The sequence below is a fragment of the Dermatophagoides pteronyssinus genome, unplaced genomic scaffold (assembly GCF_027571235.1).
Source record: "Dermatophagoides pteronyssinus isolate colony J.1.1.1.1 unplaced genomic scaffold, Derpt_VIB-CSIC_2022.12 sq0012, whole genome shotgun sequence".
NCBI lineage: Eukaryota > Metazoa > Arthropoda > Arachnida > Sarcoptiformes > Pyroglyphidae > Dermatophagoides > Dermatophagoides pteronyssinus.
The window spans coordinates 603,572-623,688 of NW_027461536.1; the positions used below are offsets into that span (position 1 = coordinate 603,572).

The window sequence follows — 20,117 nt, forward strand, 5'->3', positions numbered from 1 at the left end:
ACCCACACACACATACATACTGATTCAAGCTGGCGGGAATGGCAGAATAAAAAAATCAAAATAAAATTGAATGTACCGAATGTGGAATAACAAACGCAAGTATGAAGGGGAAAAGGAAAGCAGCAGCAACGAATGAACCAAAAGAAAAAACTTAATGAGAAAATCTATTGAACTGTTAACAAACGATTAGATGATGATGATGTAATATCATGATGATGATGATGATGATGATAAAGTTGGAAAAGAAAGCTAAAAAATAAATAAATAAAATATAGCAAAAGGAATTTTCGATTCTTGGAAGTTTTTTTCTTTTCTTTTCTTTTTCTTTTCTTCATTCGCTTGCTTTATTCTTTTAATCATTTCATATAATAATAATCATCATATAATAGCCATATGGATGATGAATTCATTTAATTCTTTCTTTCTTTCTTTTTTAGAATAGAATTCTTTCATCATCATCATTGTATGTACAGGATAAACAACAATCGAACCGGAATAAATATTAGAAATGAAAATGAACAACGAAAAACAAACAAAACCCGAAATAAATGGAAAATTCTGCAATATTTTTTTGTTTGTTTGTTTGTTTGATATCGAAATGGGCAAAGAAAGAGAAAAGAAAAAATCCACATGACAGCAGATTTTTAAGATTTTTCCATTTCAAATTCTACTTTTGAAAAAAATACTGATAATAATCATTACCTATTTTTCTTGGTAAAAAAGAATTTCCGAAAAAGTTTTCATTTCCCGGTAAAAAAACAAACAAACAAAAAAAAAGGAAAAGTTCCCTGAAAACACGCCCACATACTTTTGGGTGAAATTGAATGTCAATCATAGTAATTTTTCTCATGAAAACTTACGAAAAACGAAAAGTTTTCCCGAAAATATTTCCCGATGATGATGATGATGATGACAGTATTTCAAAAGTTAATCACATCATCATCATCATCATAGATTTTATCAGATCAATTAAGTTCTGTACAACAAAAATAAAAAATAAAGGAAAAAGTTTGTTGTTTTTCTCATCATTTTGGATGCTTTAAAAAAACAGAAAATTCATTCATTTTTTCAAGATGAATTTAATTAAATAAACGAAGAAAAAAAAACGAAGTGAAATTGAAATTCTTCATCAATTCTTTGTTGTTGCTGTTTCCGGCTATGTCACATTTCATTTCATTTCAAGAATGAATCGAGAAGAAGAACGAAAAAAACTTTATAATTAAATCTTATCATCAATCTTATGATGATGGTGATGGTTTTTCTGCCTGGAATTTTCTGAAACACTGGTTGTGGTTTTTTCATTCGAAATTAAAAAAAAAATTCTGAAATGATCAAGTGATTTTTGATCTGGTATTTTTGTTCAGGAAAACAAAAAAATGAAAATTGATCAAGTATTTTTGGATCACTTGAAATAAATTGTTTGAATTTTAATAAGTGTGTGTGGTCATTGAAAATTGTCATTTGATTTGTGGTAAATGATTTGTCATTCACACATTCACACATATTACAAATCAATTCTTCAATAACAATTTTATTATTGGATTTTTTTTTCGTTATCATCTTTGATTCTTTTGCTTTTGGTATTCAGTTTTTTTTTCTCTCTCGTATCGTTTCAACAAAAAAAAAAATCCGAAAGACAAAGAATGAATGAATGTTGTGTGAATGTGATGGATCGTTGCCTATTATCATCATCATCATCATCATCATCAATTGAATTGATTCGGATGTTAAAAATCCATCTTTATTCTTTGTTTTTCTTTCTTTCTTTTCGTTATTCGTTATTTTTGGTTGAATGAATGGCAATGTTTGGATTACGTGCTTGGATTTTCATTTATTTTCAAATGTGTATATGCGAAAAGGGATGCTATTCTATAGTTTTAAACACGCATTTTTATTCAATGTTTTTGCTTTCTTCAATGCATCGATCTTCTTTCTCTCGATCTATATGTCTGTGTGTGTGACAAAAAATATATAAAGCATTTTCATTTTGCAAAAATATCAAGAAGATGAATTTTTTGCCCTTTGATTCATTTATTCATTCATTCATATGGATAAATGATGATAATGCATCGAGCGCACATCTTTTATCATCATCATTCGGGTTTATGGATAAAAAGAGAATTTTGAATGACAAAAAAAAATAATAAAAAAAACCTCCCTCCCCCGCAAAAAAAAAAAAATTTATGGTCGATATCATTAACGTAAATATTTATAGAAAAGCAAAAACCACGAATTCGCAAAGAAGAAAAAGAAAGAATTCAAGCAAGCAACCGAATGCAAAAAAAAATTCCCTAATCGGTCATGAACGATTTTTTTTCGTGAATATCATCCATATAGAATATAAATGATGATGATCAATATCATCATCGGTAATAATGGTTGGTTAGTGGGTTTTTAAAGTTCTAGTTGAATGAATCGAATATTTCAGTGGGAAAAAAACAACAACAACAACAAAATAATCGAAATGATCGATACAATTTTTTTTATGTCGAAAATTATTTCAACGAAAATCAAAATCAAAATTCTGATTCATACAGAAATTCTGTCTGTGTGACTGAATGGTAGATAACTGATAATCATTGTAGCAGATGTTAATGTTTCATTCATTCAATGATTCTGGAATCAAAAAGAATCCAATGTGTGAAGAAAAGAAGAAAAAAAACAATAGAATTTTGTATGAAAAAAAGTAAATTTTTCATCATCAACAAAGTGATTTTTCCATAATCAATTGGAAAAAATCGATTACAAAAAAAAAAAATTTTGTTGATTTTGCATCACATTTGAATTTTTTTTTTGTCAATATTCTGTGTGAAAATATCATCAAAATGTTATCAAACAGAAAGTGTAAACATTAAATATTTCTTTTTTTTCTTTCCATTTTTTTTTTCAAATGATGATGATTATCATTTGATCTGATGATTATTATGGAAATCAAAAACGATGATGTTGATCATCATCATCAAATTGATGGGTGATTCAATCATGTAACCGGGGAATAAATTTTATGGATTCTATTCGGTAAACAACAACAAAATACAAAATCATCGGGCCAAAATACTGCAACTACTCCTCCTTTTTTTTACAATCACACTATGAATCCAGAAAAAGAAATCGAGAAAAATGTTCCGACAACAATAATAACAACAACAACAACAATTTTGTCGTGTAAACAAACATTTGTATTCAAATGAACCACACAGAATCACATAACATAGAGACAGATACACAGAGAGAGAGAGAATGTAAAACGATTTTAAAATTATTGTTCACACAGACAAACATTATGTAATATCGTGGTCCGGATGATGATGATGTTTTTTTTCGTCTATTTGTCGTTTATATACAGAAAATTTTTTTTTGTTGCCTTTTAAAAATGGATGATGACAGGCAACGAAAAAAAAATGTTTTTGATTTTGGTTGTTTTGCTGATGGTAAACACACAACTAGCAAATCATCATTTATGATGATTTGTTTTTTCAATGGGGCCAAAAAAGAATATTTAGGTATCTAACGGATTCTGTTTACTGACATATGTTTTCAAACCGAAAAACAAATGTAGTGTGTTTTTTTCTTCTAAACTTACATTAAAAGATGTGCTGCATCCATTGTAATTTTATATAATTTTCTTGATGCATATTCCATAAAATTGAGCAATGTTTGTCGTACATCATCACGAACATCAATTTGATTACCATGTGCCCATGTTTCAACATAAACAACCGATACACGTGTATTAATTAAACGAAAATAAACATCAACACAGTTGATTATTTGTAATGCATCATTGATTACATCCATACGGCTATTATTACGTGATATAAACTTTTTTTTCGTTGTTGTAGTTGTTTAAACAGCAAGAAAAATTTTGAAAAAAAAACTTAATTTAAATTTTTAATTAATATATAGTGATATATGAACATACCATTCCTTGATCTAAAACGATGGCTAATTCAATAAATTTATCCACAGCACGTACATCACGTTTTCTATTTCCTTTATTACTGTTGTTGTTGTTGTTGACATGTGATCTTTGAAACTTTTTACCATCATCATCATTATCATCATTATTTTGATCATTTGTTGATGATGGTGTTGAAACAATGTTTGTTATCATTGTTGTTGATTTTAATTCATGAAATAATTTCGTTGCCATATGATTTATATCATCAACATTATTATGTTGTTGTTGTAGTTGTCGTTGTGCAGCAGCCGCTGCAACCGAATGTATTGGACGTTTACGATATTGTTTGAAACCCCATTCATGCATACGTGTATTACCACATGTATGTTTTGTTGAACGTAATGAATCTGGACTAAAATAACGATATATTACATGTGGATGACGATGCTATACAGAATCAAAAAACAAAACAAAAAAAAAGAACAAAACAAAACGAAATATAATCAATCGATCGATTGATTGATTAATGATTGATAAACAGAAATATATTAATTAATTACCGATAGATCACCACCAAAGAATGGATGTATAACAAATGTTTCATTTTGTAAATGTATCACGCCGCTTAAAAAAAAGAAAGAATATCAAGTATATAATTGATTATTATTATTATTATTCATTGATTGTTGTTGTTGTTGTTGTTGTTGTTTTTGTTGTTGATCAATTATGTATCAACAACAACAACAACAACAACAACAATGTTATAACAATGTTCATTCATTAATAAAACATACCTAATCCCATGGCAAGTACTGAATGCTGCCAATGCACCAGGATAATCCCTGATTGTTCCATGATAATAACAGTTTTCATATTCCTATTTTGTTGATGGGCACAACAAAACAAACGAAAAAATTACAGAAAAACAAAAGAAAAAAAAACATCATACAAATTGATTAATAAAGAATATTCAATACGAAACAAAAAGATATCGATAATATTACAATCAACATTTTTTGTTTTCTCAACAAAGAATGAATGAATGAACAATTTTCATCCTGAAAATAACCCTGTTTTGTTTTTTCTTTTCTTAGTTAAATCCAGAATATTGTTTTTCCCAGGGGAAAGAATTCAAGCTGGATAAACTTTCCAGGAAGAATTTTTTTTTCTCTCTCTCTTATTATCAAGAGAAAAGAAAACAGGAAAGTTTTCACGAAATGATCTATCTAAAATAATTTTTGATTATCAAGTTAATCCTATATAAATAATTGTTCAAAAAAAACATTTTTTTTTAAATTGCTGCGGTTGTTGTATTTTCTTTATTGTTATATAATCCAATAATGAATCAAGTTTCAAAAAAAAACCTAAAGATTATTCTACACATGTCAGATGCAGAGCCATTCTAATATGGAATTTATAAAAAACGGGAAATTCTTTTATAAAAAAAATTCAAAGAAAAAAGAAAACATCTATATGGAATCAGTCAATTCCTACACACACACACAAAAATACATTGAAACACTGGACAAGAATTGAAAGAATTGCTTTGAAAAAAAACTGAATTCTGTGATGATGATGATGATGAAAATCAATAAATCTTTTTTCTCCTATCGATAAATATCGTTTTCAATTCAGCTATAGCTAGGTTTTAATTATATATGGAGAAAATAGAATCATTCATTCATTCATTAATTCATCATTCTCCTCAATAATGATATCTCAATAAACTTTTTTTTCCAAGTGTTTGGCAGAAGAAGAAGAAAAAATCTATTGGTTATATTGATCAAATTGAATTGGGTAGAAAAATCATTGAATGAGAAAATGTAAATAAAATTTCCTCTCAAACTGAAAATGTGATGAATTGAATTTTTTTCCTATTCCAATTCCAGTGTTCAATGATTCAATGGTGGAATTGAGAATATCATAACAAAAAAGAAATGGAAATAGAAAAAATGTTGTTACCTGTGTGGAGATATGTTGTGCACCTTCAGGTAGTAAATGTTTTTGTACTAAATTTGGTGCTAATAAAAATCTGAAAAATAATGGATGAAAAAAAATGAGAAATTCAATTTTTGATTGATTGATTGATTCATTTATACATACAAATTGAGCTCCAGATCAAGGCGAAACTTGTAATTAAAGGCTTTGATTGTAAATGATGTATGTTGATAATGGCGATCAACTTGACCAGTCTAAAATAAAAATCAATTAATCAAACTTATGAACAAATGAATAATAATAATCATTACAATTACCTTATTAGCTAATAAATCTCTTGTTGAAATGCCCATTTTTTCATGTTTTCGTATTTGTACTGGAAATGTTACTTCATAAAATCTACTTGGTATACTTGATATTAATCTTTCATTTTCCGGATATTGACGAGTTAATCGTTCAACTTCAGCTAATGTTGTTGATAAAAAAATTGTAAATAAAAAGAAAATTAATTAATTATTCATAATCAACAAATGAGTATTGAAAAAATTTTACATACCAACTTGTCTATGGTCTAAATCGCCTCGATATTGATCAAATTCTGTTCAAATTTTCACAATGATAAAAAAAATATGAATTAATAATTTAAAACAATAAAAAAAAAGGAAAAAAAATCAGTCAAAGAACATCATTCTCCGTATAATTAGGCTTGAATGTGTATTTGAACGAAAAAAAAACTCAATTTTCAACCAAAAAAACAGAAAAAATCCGATCGAATTAGAAACAGTGATCCAGATCTTAGTTCGTCGAACTATCACTATTATCACATACACAAACAAAAACACAAACACGATGATAATGACACGCAAACATGCATGACAAACATCAATTTTATTTTCGGCAAAAATCCTATTTTTTTTTTTCTTTTGTAATTTGGTTTGGTTTTCGGTAACAACAACAACCACAAAAACGACAAAACACCAACAACACTAAGTTCAACCAAATAAGACATATCTACCATCGATGTTATCAACATTTTTTTCTATTTCCTAAAAAATGTTTGAAATGAGAATATGAGAAAAAAGACATTTCAAAATGACAAATGCATACACCTTGAATCGATTGTGAAATTATATTTAGTAAATATTATTATCATATCTTTGCGAATGAATTTGTCAAAATCAACAACAACAATAACAATTGGATTTCAATAGTAAAAGTGATTGAAAAAAAAATATTACCCCATAAAAAATGATTCCTTTTCATTAACCTGAATTTCAATCGGTTTTTTTATTATTATTATCGATGATAATAATAATGATGACATTCAAGGTGTGTATAATGTTGAAAATTTGAATTTGAATCGAAATAGAAATAGAAAAAAAAAGATTTGAAAAATCATCATCATATTTATTTCCATTTCAACAACAACAGAGAAAAAAAAACCTATTTATCATATCAATTCTTTCGTTTACAAATACAAAATATATTTGCCTGATTTTTTTCAGGTTTTTCTTCTTCTCGATCCTGGTCTTATCACCTGAAAAAAAATTCTTTTCACACATTTTTATATACACATTTCCATATTGATAATTCTGTTGTTCTGTAAGTAAAGAATAAAACAGAATTTATAATAATAATAATTCAACATTATCGATAAATAGACGGACATCATGTGAATGGCATTCAAAGAGAATGGAAAAAATCGCACTGTTTAACATTGTGCCCCAACCATAATACAATCAATAATTTAAATAATTCTGTCGTTTTTTTTCTGTGTATTATCATTCAATTTATGTCTTTTTTCTAGCACAATCTTTCTCTCTCTCTCTCTCTCTAGCTATTTTAAAACAACGAAAACAAAAAATGAATTAATGAATCACCATATTCCAGGCCCAATTGAAACACAGTAAAGCAGAAATGCAGAAAAAATAAAATAGCATCGTTGAAAACAATGGACATAAATTATAATGATGATGATGAAGAAGCCAAACAAAAAAAAACTGGGCTTCCTCCTGATGATTCAATGAAACAAGAATGGATGAATGAATGAAAAAAAACCTAGTCAAGGAATAAGAATAGAAACAAATTTCCGGTTGATTTCAAGTGTGATTCATTTGAAAATTGAATTTATTATCACTATGTGTATGTGTAGGGAAATAGAGAATTGAAAGAATGAAATTGTCGTCACCGTTTTATTCATTTTTTCCATTCTTTCACTCTGCAAAAATTGAATGTGACAATGACGATGTTAATGGCAGTCGACAAAATAGAAAAAAAACCCTTTTTTTCAATTCTCGAAACCAATATGGCCTCCATGTTAGAGGTGAAAATAGCAAGATGCTATACACACACACACAGCATTTACAAATTGAAAACAGAATCCAAAATCCGAAAAACAAAAACAAAACAAAAAAAAAATGATGTTAAAAAACCAATTTTTTATCATTGAACATAGATTCAATGAATTTTTTTTCTGGGGTTTCCCATATGGTTGCCGAACAAAACAAAACAAAAAAATCTTTTCTCTGTGATCAGAAAACAATATCAAAACATAGCATTCACACAAACCGAATGATCAAGTCCAGCATTCATTTTTCATCCAAACAACAACAGCAACAACAACAGTGAAAAAGAAAAATTCTGGAACAAATGGTTTCAAACAATGAAGAAAAAAATAGATAAAGGATAATATTGGAATAGCAACCACTAGAATCTACAACCAACAACAACCACCACCAACACCAAAACATAGATTTAAATTTTATTATTTTCATTTTTGCTGTAGCAAATGTAGATACACATCCATCCATAACAACAACAACAACAAAATGGATTGGTTATGATGTGCTATGATGATGACTATATATTATATAATAAAAATCTAAATCTAAACACACAACGACAATCATGATGATGATGATGATGATGATGATGTAAATTTGATGATTGATGTTAAATTAGCCATCACTATTTGGTGTTACTACTGTTGTTGTTGTTGTTGTTGTTGTTAGGGGAGAAAAAAAAGCATTATCATCAATGTATACAAAAAAAAGAAAGAATCATCTCTGATAGATTTTCTGGAATAACCAAAAGAAAAAATTTGTTTTTTTATTTGAAATTCAAAATTGAAAAAAAACAGCAACTTTTATCGTGATGATGATGATGAGATATAAAAGCTTTTTCTTTTTGCTAGCATATCATCATCATCATCATCATTAGGATGTTATGTAAGAAAAAAAGAAAAAAACTTTGATCGTTTCGTTTCGTTACGTTATTGTTGTTGTTGGTTATTGACAGTCGAAAAAATATTCTTTCATTTTTTACTGTTAAATTATTACATACTTTTTACATGTTTTTCTGCCTGTCTGTAATAAAAGTTTACCGAAAGTTTGATTCGATTGAAATCACGAAGAAAAACCACAGAATCTTCGTTCTATTCGTTTGTGTACATGGGAAACTTTTATTTTTCAGAAAAAATTAAGGGAAAAAACAACAACAACAACATTCATTTCATAAAATTGATTGATTACTGATCAAATCATGAAAAATATTGAAAATTTGAAAGAAAAACAACAGTCAAATGAAATAGAAAAATCAATTTCCGATTCACAGGACCATCACATCAAATTCATTCATTCAATCATTGGACTTACCGGAATAATGTGATGATGATGACATTAATGCTGATGCTGATGATGATGATAATAATGTTGATGATGAATTCGACATGATAATATTATTATTGTTGTTGTTGTTGTTATTGGAAGCATTGGCAGTTGATAATAATAAGAATAAATAGATAAAAATTGTGATGAAAATAATATTGATTGAATGTAAATCTAATTTCATAATTTGCTGGTGTTGACCATTCAAATCTGTTCGTCGACGTTTTTTTCTTCGCGTTCTTTTCATCATCATTGATGTTTGCTTTTTATCATCATCACCGTTATCAACAAAATTTTCATTAATTTTCAATTTATATTTGGATTTTAGCCATATTTTCCATTTGATTAAAATTGATGAATTGAAATATTGAGGATTTTTATTCAAACGTGATTGTTGTTTGGTCATCATCATCATCATCGACAAAACACTTATTGATTGGCTGATTTTCTTTTTTCCCCTCCTTTTTCTTTTCTTTATTATAGATTCAAAGATGATGATGGTTTCTTCTTTTTGGGATTCTGCAAATCAATGATGATGTTAATAATGAGGTAGATAATGATGAATTCTGTATATATAAACAACAACAACAACAACAATAAAGATCTATTATAAGAAAGATGTTGAATAACAGTTCATAGTTAATGATTATGATGATGATGATAAAAATTGATTACTTAATTAATGAATGAATGAATGAATGATGCGTATTCAAATTAGATATTAAGAGATTTAACAAAACAAGGAGGAGCAATTCAGTTGTGGGCGTTGTTATTGGATTTCAAATTTTTTTTCTGGTTACAAGATGAGCAAATTTCTAGCATCTTTTATTTATTATTTAACTATTTTGACATACATCAAAGATCAAAAGATGAATTTATAAATAAATAAATAAAGGAAAAGAAGAAGAAAGAAAAAAACTTTATTGAATGACAGTTTTGTTTCGATAATGTTTGAATGACATTTGATAATTTTGGATCGAGTTTGGTTCAAATATGCAAATAGTGCAAATATTCAAAATGCAAACACACTCACACACATGGCCCGGGAAAAAATCGGGTTCCGTATACAAACACAAAGGCCACGAAGAAACACTTTAAAAAAATTACAATCAATTCCAGCTGTGATTCGGTTGATTCAAGTTAATTAATTAATTGAATATAATTAATTAATTATGATGATGCCGTCGTTGATAGCTTGATGATTTTCAATTTAAAAGTTGATTCGATTGAAAAAATTTCCAAAAGAAAAAAAATTAAACAACAGAATTTCCACAAAAGATTTCTTCTTTCGGCTGTGTGCGGCTGTGGTATCACTGTTAAGAAAAACAGAGAGAAAAAAATTGAAATTAGAATTAGTGTTTTTGGATAAGGAAAGGTTTCTCCGGAATTTTTTCTGTTGAAAATTTCGCCAAACATGCCGAATTGTTGACAATAATTAACCAGGGGTAATCGAAGAAAACAAAAACCCGGATAACAAAATTGTCCAATTAACAAATTCTGTGTGCGTTTATCAAAAAAATTTTTCAAGAATTAATTAATGATACGAAAATTATCATGTCCAAATCAAATTAGAAAGAATTCTTTTAAATCGACAAAAACAACCGATTCGAATCTTTTTTTTTCAATCAATATCGATTCTTCAAACAACAACAATTCAATCATCAAATTATTTTGTTTAAAATGAAAATTTAATTTTTTTTTTTTTTTTTGCTTTTTACAATAATTATTGAAATTTTCTTTAACCCGTTTTATATAATACAGGGTTCAAATATCAACAATAACAAAAAAAAAGAAAAGAAATGAAAAGAATCTTGTATTGATTGAATATAAATAAGATTTTGTTCAAGTTAAAATTGAATTGAAAAGAAACGAAAGTATTCGTAACGAATTTTCGCATTCTTTTTTTCGGTTCATCCACTGTTTTCATTCATTCACACAATAGTGGTGTATATTAAAAAGTAGCAAGTATGGTGTTGCATTAATAATGAACATCATCATCATTGAATCATTGAATCAATGATACAAGACTAAATAAAGAAGAAGTGAAGAAGAAGCTAAAATCAACTTAAACTTTGAACAAAGAAAAAATTTGTTTTTTTTCCTTCTAATATTATTAATTTTCAATTCAGTTCCAAATTCAAATGGCTAATATTAGCTATTTGAAAACTGAGAGGGGGGAGGATAAAAAAGATGTATTTTGATTGTTCCAAATGAAAGGTTAAGAATCGGTTTTCTTCTTTGCAAAACGTGTATCCCCCAAACACACACACACACTCCAAAGTTTCTCCAGTTTTGAGAGATTAAAATTTGTAATCATTTTTTTTTTTTTTTGGTGGATAAAAATGTTCGTCATGGAATTTCTTACACTTAACACACACACACACAAATGTTATATGGAATATTCTTTTTCTTTTCTTTCAAACATAACTATTTCAACATCAGCAGCAGCAGCAGCAGCAGCTGTTTTCGATTCTATTATTTTCCCTTTATCATATTCGATAGTTTTTTTTCTTATTTTATCATTTTTTTTATAGAGAAAAAAATATATAATTCGAACAGCAACAACAAATGCCTAACGGATTTGTATGTGTTATTTCGTTGGAAAAAAAAGAAAGAAAGAATTTTTTCTTTTCATATCTGCAGCAAAATATAGACTCTTTAAGTAGCTTGAATATTATAGGATTCTGTGTGTGTGAGAATTGAATGATAATGATGTGTGTTTGTGTGTTGAGAAACAGCTTTTTTTTTCTTTTTTGAAAAAAAGAATTCAAAACTTTATGACGTAGTACACAGTTTCAGTTTTTTTTGTTCAGTTTCATCACAAGAATTTTTATATCAATAGAAGAAAAAAAATAAGTGTTTAGTATCTGAATGTATGGATTTATTGCTATGGCTATAATACAAAAACGATAATAAAATTCCATGTCTGTATTTCTTATCGGCAACGAATAAATTAAAAAAAAATTCTCGATTGTAAAAATTCTGAAAAATGGTGGCATAAAATCTCTTTTTTTTCTCTCTCTCTCCATAAATATCCTGATCCGATTGGATTGATGATTTGGCCGGAAAAAAAATTGGATGAAAATCATCATCATAAATCGAAAGATCAAAATATGATGGCCGAAACTATCGATACCAAAAAAGAATCGATTTCAAGATTTTTAAAGAAGAAAAAAAATTCTTGAAAAGCAAAACAAAAAAAAAAACGGATGAAAATAGCCAGAAGCTTTACTATCGAACGAGTTTTTCCGTTTCACATCCGATCTAATTAGTGTCCAGAGTTTTTTTGTTTTGTTTTGTTTGTTTGGTTGTTCAAAAAAAACAAAAAAAAAATTAAAATTCTAATCATCAATTTCAAGTATGGTGTGTCAGCATTTTGAATGACAATAAAAAAACAAAGCAAAAAAAAAACGAAATTCTTCATCCCGTTCACTAGGCGCACTCTTTTTCGTGAAATTCTTCACAACTTTCACTATTCTATCATAGTCACTACCATAGTGTTGTTCATAGGTAAATAAAAAATCCGGTGAAAACAAAGGGTTTAATTAATTAATCAATTAAAATATACAAGTCTACAAGTTCATTATCACTGGTGGTAGTAACAACCATTCTGTGTTGTTTGTTTATTTTGCATTTGTGGATGTTTTCATTGAATATTTGGTTCGTTTGCACTTGAAAAATGAATAAAATAAATAGTTCTTCGATTGAAGAACAATTTATTCATCGAAGATTATATGTATGGGCACGAAGAAAAAAAAGAAATTTGGCAATCGATGCAGAAACAAAAAAAAAAATTCTCAAAGAAAGTTTTCCGGATTTTTTCACATCATCTTTTCATCTTGTTTGTTTCAAGATTATATATTTTTTTTGGAAAATTCTGAATTTCTTTCTTTTTCATCCACTCTTACCAATCAAAAGAATTTCTGTTTTTTTGCTTATTCTGCTAAAAATTCTCTCTCTTTTTTTTTCTCTTTTGAATATGAATTTAAATTTCTCTGACTGAAATGGAAAAATGATTGAGGGAAGAATTGGTTCATTTCAGCTGATGTTTTTTTCCAGAATAACGTAGCAGAAGAGGTTAAAATTTTAACCAAATTTCTTTTTCACTCAGTTCCGAACATCATTTATGTCGAGTGGTTGTTTGGGATAAAAAAAACTTGAAAAAATTTTCAAAATTATTGAAATTCATTTGATGAATTTTTTTTCCATTATCATCATTTTTTTTTAATGATCAACTTTTTGTTGTTTGGCACGTGCGTAATTTTGTTTGTTTGATGTTTTTTCGATTTTTGGTAAAAAAAACTTACAGGATATTCTTTTTAATAATCAAAATAAGATGTTTGAAAATGAGCAAACAAAAAAATGATGAATGTTTCGAAAAATTCTGTTGTCCACTAAGGAAAAAAACCAGAAAATCAAAAAACATGCAATTTATCGATTTATTCAATCAAAAAGCAGATGAACCAGAATTTCATGAATATTATCAGGTATGAATCACCATAATATGCATCAGTTTATCGTGTCACAAGATAATGTTTATTATTATGAAATTCTGTTGATGTTGTTTTCTGTATGAAACACGAATTTCTTTGTCGTAAGAATGAATGAATGAATAAAAAAACCCGTTGTTCAATAAATCAATAAACGATGAATATTTAAATATTTGTGAAGAAGAAGAAGAAAAAGTTGAACAAAAAATTAAATTCTAATGATGATGATGATGATGACATCATTACCCTTGTTTCCAACATTCAAACAAAAACACACACACAAACAAACACCCACGTACAATGTAAGAAAGAATTTCTGGTTTTCACTCTTTTTCTCAGTTCCCAGTTGATCACCACTTTTTTTTCTGTTTGGTTGCAAATTGGTTAAGTAAGTTTAACAACAACAACAAAAAGATTTTCAAATGAAAAAAACGACAACGGCAAAAAGAAAAACGAACCGGATCGTATGAATTCAAACGATCAACTGAAAAACAAGAATTTCCAAAATTCTTGAAAAACGAACCAGAAAAAAAATCCAAGTACAGCATCAGAGAAAGATAACAACATTGTTAAGATGAACAAAAAAAAAAGATGGCAATTCTGTATCGGTTGATCAATAGATATATAGTGAAAATAGGAAAAAAAATGCGCATGAAAATAGAGATAACCGAAAAAAATTCAATTGATGTTGAATGAATCTTTTTTAGTTTTCATATGATCGAAAAAATGGTTTATATTTTTTTTTGTGTCTCATATTCCGGACCGGTTCTATGGTCAATAATGGTAGTGGTAGTGGTCATAATTCCCGGTTGAAAAGAATATTCCCGGGTTTTGTATATATATACACAATGCCTTTATATATAGAGAAGCTTGTATGTCATTTGTGAATTTTTACATTTTTTTTTTTTTTTGAATAAAAAAAGAATCCATGCTTAATGATAAACTTTTTTCTGTTTTTGTTTCATTTATTTTAGAAAAAATGAAAACTTTTTAGTCGAAAAAAATATACAAATAATGATGATGATGATGATGTTTGAAATCTTAGAATATTCAACGATAAAACAACAACAACAACAACAAAAAATTGAATAAATTGGTCAGAAAGAAATAAAGAACGGAATTGTAACTTTTTTTTACAACAAAGTGAAAAAAAGTTTGAAGTAAAAATAAAATTTGTTTAAATTTTTGAGAAAACAAAACGACAACAATGACAGCTAAATCTGTGAAAAGTTTTTCTTCACCACCACCACCACCATTTCGTATTTTTTAGTGCAAAGAATTGTGCAATGTTAATTGCAGAATTGTTTCCCAAAAAATAATTCCTGGTTTGTTTCTGTAGAAATTTTTAAGAAGAAATTTTAAAGAAAAAAACGTTTCAAAACACTCATCACATACATGATAGACAGAAATGACGCCCACACCACACACAAATCAAAAATCTATGTCGTCATTTTAATCAAGTTAAAAGCTTATTAATTTGTCTTTTTCCTATTTTGGTTACACCAGTTTTCGAGATTTTTGCTTCTTCTTCTTCCTCATTTGTTCTTTTTTTCCGATCGAAATAGTCTGTATTTTTGTTGTTGTTGTTGTTGTTGCCAAGACGAAAAAAAATAGCCAAAAACAACAACAGAAACAGAAGATTGTCCAAAAGTAATTATAATAATAATAATGATAAATTCAAAATGGCTATTTCAACACAATAAGGAAAAAAAAGAGTGAAAGAAACGAAAAAATACAATATTCGATACAAATCAATGAAATTGAATTCACTTTATTTGTGTGTATATTGATCCAACAACAACATCAATCGATCAACAACAACAACAACAACAACAAAAAAATTGTTATAATAATAATCATCATTTGCTTTTAATGCAAATGTTTTTCTATTTTCATAGAATTTATTCATTCTTTTGTTCAATGTAAAGAAGAAAAAGGAAGAAAATCAATGTTGAAAGAAGCAGGATTTCCAGTACCATTTGAATCCAAAACAAAACAAAACAAAAAAAACACGAACCAAATTAATCAAATTATAATATGTGTTCTATCCATAGGGGTAAGTCTTTTTTTTTGGGGGGGGATGTTCAATTTTGATTACAACAAGATACAACAGAATTGTGTGATTTGATGACAAGAATTTTCATTCTTTTTATTCCATCATCATCATCATCATCATGATAGAAATGAACGAAGAAAAAAGAAAGGAAATGAGAAACTGAATAATAAGAGAATGGATGATAATCAAGCTAAGATGCAATTTTTTTTTATTCGGTCTCAAGTCTCAATTCTTATTTTAAATCGATTTTTTTGTTCTGTTGATGTTGGCCATATTATTCATTTACAAATGAATTTCTCTCTCTCTCTCTCTCTCTCTCTCTCTCTCTCTCTCTCTCTCTCTCTCTCTCTCTATTCATAATTTCAACTGATTAAAACTAAACGAATTGATTATTATTCAGTGATGATGATGATGGTGCGGGGAGCTAATTCCATTTCATTTGTTTCAAAATCTGTAAGAAAAAAAAAGAATCATTCCTTTTTGTTTTTCCTCTATGACACTTAATCAATCATAACGTTACTGTTTTCCATGAATTTCAATTTCTTGAATTTCTTGAATTTGAGAGAAATTTCTTTGGCAAAAAAGAAAAATTCGCTACCCGAATCAATCGAATTGAATCGATTGATGATGATGATGAAATAGAAACAAATTGATTTGATTGGATCGAAATCATTTTCGTTTTCGTTTCGTTTTTTTCATTTTCATTATTAAATGATGGTGGTCAAACAAACAAACAAACAATCGGCTACAATTTAAATCATCATCATTCTGATACAATAATGATAATTCCTATGGACATCTCTCTCTGTGTGTTTGTTGGTTTGAAATAATGCTGAAAAAGCAATTTTCAACATTTTACATTTATACCATCATCACAATAATAATAATAATAATCAATGAAACAAACAAAACAAAAAAACGATAATAAAATACAGATCCTGTGTGTTTTGTGTATTTTGTGTTTGTGTTGGTGAGAAGAAAGAAAAAAATGATAATGATAATAACAAGAAAAGACAGGATACAAAACGATGATGATCCAGAAGATTTTTTTTTTTTTTTTTTTGGACAAAATTCAATGAATGAAATGTCACACACAGTCACAATCACATAAGAAAAACAAATAAGAAATGATGGTAAAACAACAAACCAAATCAAACCAAATCAAACTAAACCAAACTAAACACACACACACACCACGAACATCAATTTAATTTATCAAATTGATTTACAAATATTGGGATATTTGGATGTTTTTGTCCTAAAAATTATTATTATTATTTGTCAATGTGAAACGGGTTTTTATTCAAAAAATGTTCGATTTATTGACGAAAGAATTGTGGACATTTAGGAAAATTTCTTGAAAAAAAAACAATTATTTTCCCGGAAAATTTCTCAAAAGAATTCTAATTATTTGAAATTTATTAATCATCATCAACAACAATATTTGAGAAATTATTAATCTTTTATAATTAAAAACAAAACCAGGAATTTTCTTTCTTTTTTTTGGTGATTCTTATCAAATGTTTGGAATTTCTCCTCGAAACAAAAAAACCCGAAAAGAATGGTCAAACAAATTGAAATGAAATTGATTGTAAAGAAAAACAAAACAAAACAAAAATGAAGAAGAAGAAGAATGCACATAGATAAGACGAAGGAGAAGGAAGAAGCGTTGTTTTTAATTTAATCCAATTTCAAATACAATTTCATTCGATTATATAAACACACACCATACACACCAAACACACACACACATCATTTCCATTTCCGAGTTTTATTTCAAAACAAAAACATTTATTGATATAATGAAAGAAAAGGGAAAAAATTTTTTTTCTTAGTTTCATCATCATCATCATCATCATACAGAATTTTCGTCCATTGAAATAGAATATTTGAAATAGAAGTTGGTAAGAAGAAGAAGAAGAAAAAAGATTTAGGCTAAATAAACATAAACACACACACACACACAAATATAAAACGATATGAATGAAAATGGAATGATTTTTCTTTTGTTTTCTCTCTTCATTTCTCTGTATGTTGGACCAATTTCATTCCATTTCCATTTTTTCTGGTGCCCCAATGAAAATACAATTGTCTTTTCCTTTTTTTCACTTCGATTCTTTGGCTTAAATTCTATTGAAGATTTTTTTTTTTTGGTTTGGTTTGGTTTGGTTTGTATTATCATTATTATTATATGGTATGTTTGTTCAGATGTTTGTCTTTGAATTTTTTTTTTTGTTTCTTTTGGAATCAAATAATCATACACACACAACGAACGATGAAAATATTATATATAACGAAACTTGTTAAACATACAAATATTAAATGGATCAACAAAGCAAAAAAAAAAATGTGATTGGAAATAATCAATATTTTTTTTCTAGGTTTGAAATGATTTTATCCAAATTTTTTTTTCTTCAAACAATTCAATCTAAATTGTTGCTGGCGAATGATGATGAATAATTGATGAATTAGAATTATTATTCAAAATGGATTTCATCATTCGAAAACATTTCTAAAGTGTTTTTGTATGTTGTTTACAAACAAACAAATCATTTTACCTCTATACGGTTTTATATCATGAATATCAAATAAAAGTACAAAGTTTTGGATAACATCATCAAATTGTTGAGAAATGAATTGGTTGAATGAATTTTTCGTCTTTGGATCGCTTATATTTGCTTACTGAATGGTTTGAAAGATTTAGTTTTTTGGTATTTGATTCATTTATGACACAAACTGTTGTTGTTTATTTTTTTGGTATAAATTATTATCATTATCGGAAATGTGTTTTCAGTCGATGAATATCACACGAATGCCATGAAAAAAGGAGAAATGGTTCTGATTGGAATAGAAAACAAAAATTCCAATAACATTTTTCTTTTCTTTGGGTGTGAGACAAAATGATAATAATTATTTGTGTCTGTCTGTATAAAACAGACCAGAATGGATCAATAATATTCTGTTTGGTTGGTTGTTGGTTGTTGCATAGTTGATTTTTATTCTTTTTGTCGATAAATACTGAAATAATTTTTTGTATGTAATAGTTGTATGTGAGGGTGGATATAGTCGTGGATCATCATCGTATAACCGTTTCGATTGAGAAACCATGCTTGTCTTCGGTTATTATTACATACAGTCTTAGAAAAAGAGAAAACAATACGATTCTTATTTTGTTGTTGTCGTCGTTCAAAAGATAATGTACACTGTTTTTTTGTTGTTGTTGTTTTGTTAATGTCCAAGCCAGAAAGATCATAATTTTCAGTGGATATTCGGTTTTTGTTTTTGTTTTTTTCCTGTATGTGAAAAAATAATAAAGAATTAAACCAATATATACAGTATATGTTTTCAAAATAATATTACCAATCAATAGCTGATCGATCAATGGCTGATAAAACAAAGTGAGAAAACAAAAATTTGGTTTTATATTTTATCAAAATTCATATGTATAGAAAAAAAAGAAGAATTTATCTCTTGAGGCTCTTTTTTTTATCAAATGGTTGTTGTATCGTTGAATTGTGGTACACAATTTAAATGGAACCAAACAAGAACATCCAATGTAAGCAAAACAAACAACAACAAAACAAAAAATATCGGAAATCGAATACAATCGAACAACAGAAAAACAAACGATATATCGAACTATCGCGATAGTCTACAAATGATTGTTTAACATTTTTTGTTTTTTGAGGGGAAGATTTTCCAAGAAATTCAAATTACCAAAAATGATAATAATTTCCGAAATGATAAACTTCAACAAACAAACCAAAACATTGATTATATAAATACGGATCGATAGAAACAACTGGAACAACAAAAAAAACAAAAAACAAATCTTTGTCTTTCCATAGATTTTATAATCATGTGAATGATTTTAATGACAAACTTTTTTGTTTTTTGTTTTGACAAATTCCCAAACACCCCATTCACTATTTTTTTTTTGTCGATAATTTCAATTATTCGAATTGCTCATTGCTCATAGCCAAATTGTACCCGATCGAATCCGGATTGTTAAAATAGAATCGAACAAAATAATAATGATAATTCTTTGGTGCTGAAACAATTTGATA

General features: G+C 27.6%; 1 protein-coding gene across 2 annotated transcripts in view; it reads right to left on the bottom strand.

The window, feature by feature from the left end:
- The window catches only part of mmd (disintegrin and metalloproteinase domain-containing protein mind-meld), a 36,480-nt gene extending 26,087 nt beyond the window's left edge, over window positions 1-10,393 (bottom strand). Inside the window, exons 1-9 of one of the 2 annotated variants that reach the window (XM_075821643.1) lie at window positions 9,493-10,393; window positions 6,396-6,437; window positions 6,157-6,305; window positions 6,005-6,093; window positions 5,864-5,933; window positions 4,696-4,778; window positions 4,462-4,525; window positions 3,923-4,348; window positions 3,584-3,822 (exon numbers count right to left, since the gene is read on the bottom strand). In XM_075821643.1, the coding sequence (XP_075677758.1) occupies window positions 3,584-3,822; window positions 3,923-4,348; window positions 4,462-4,525; window positions 4,696-4,778; window positions 5,864-5,933; window positions 6,005-6,093; window positions 6,157-6,305; window positions 6,396-6,437; window positions 9,493-9,922 (1,592 nt within the window). In that variant the 5' untranslated portion in view covers window positions 9,923-10,393. The remainder of the gene's footprint in view (window positions 1-3,583; window positions 3,823-3,922; window positions 4,349-4,461; window positions 4,526-4,695; window positions 4,779-5,863; window positions 5,934-6,004; window positions 6,094-6,156; window positions 6,306-6,395; window positions 6,438-9,492) is intronic. The other variant, XM_027346672.2, reaches the window with a different exon arrangement.
- Between the last annotated feature and the right edge of the window lie 9,724 nt (window positions 10,394-20,117).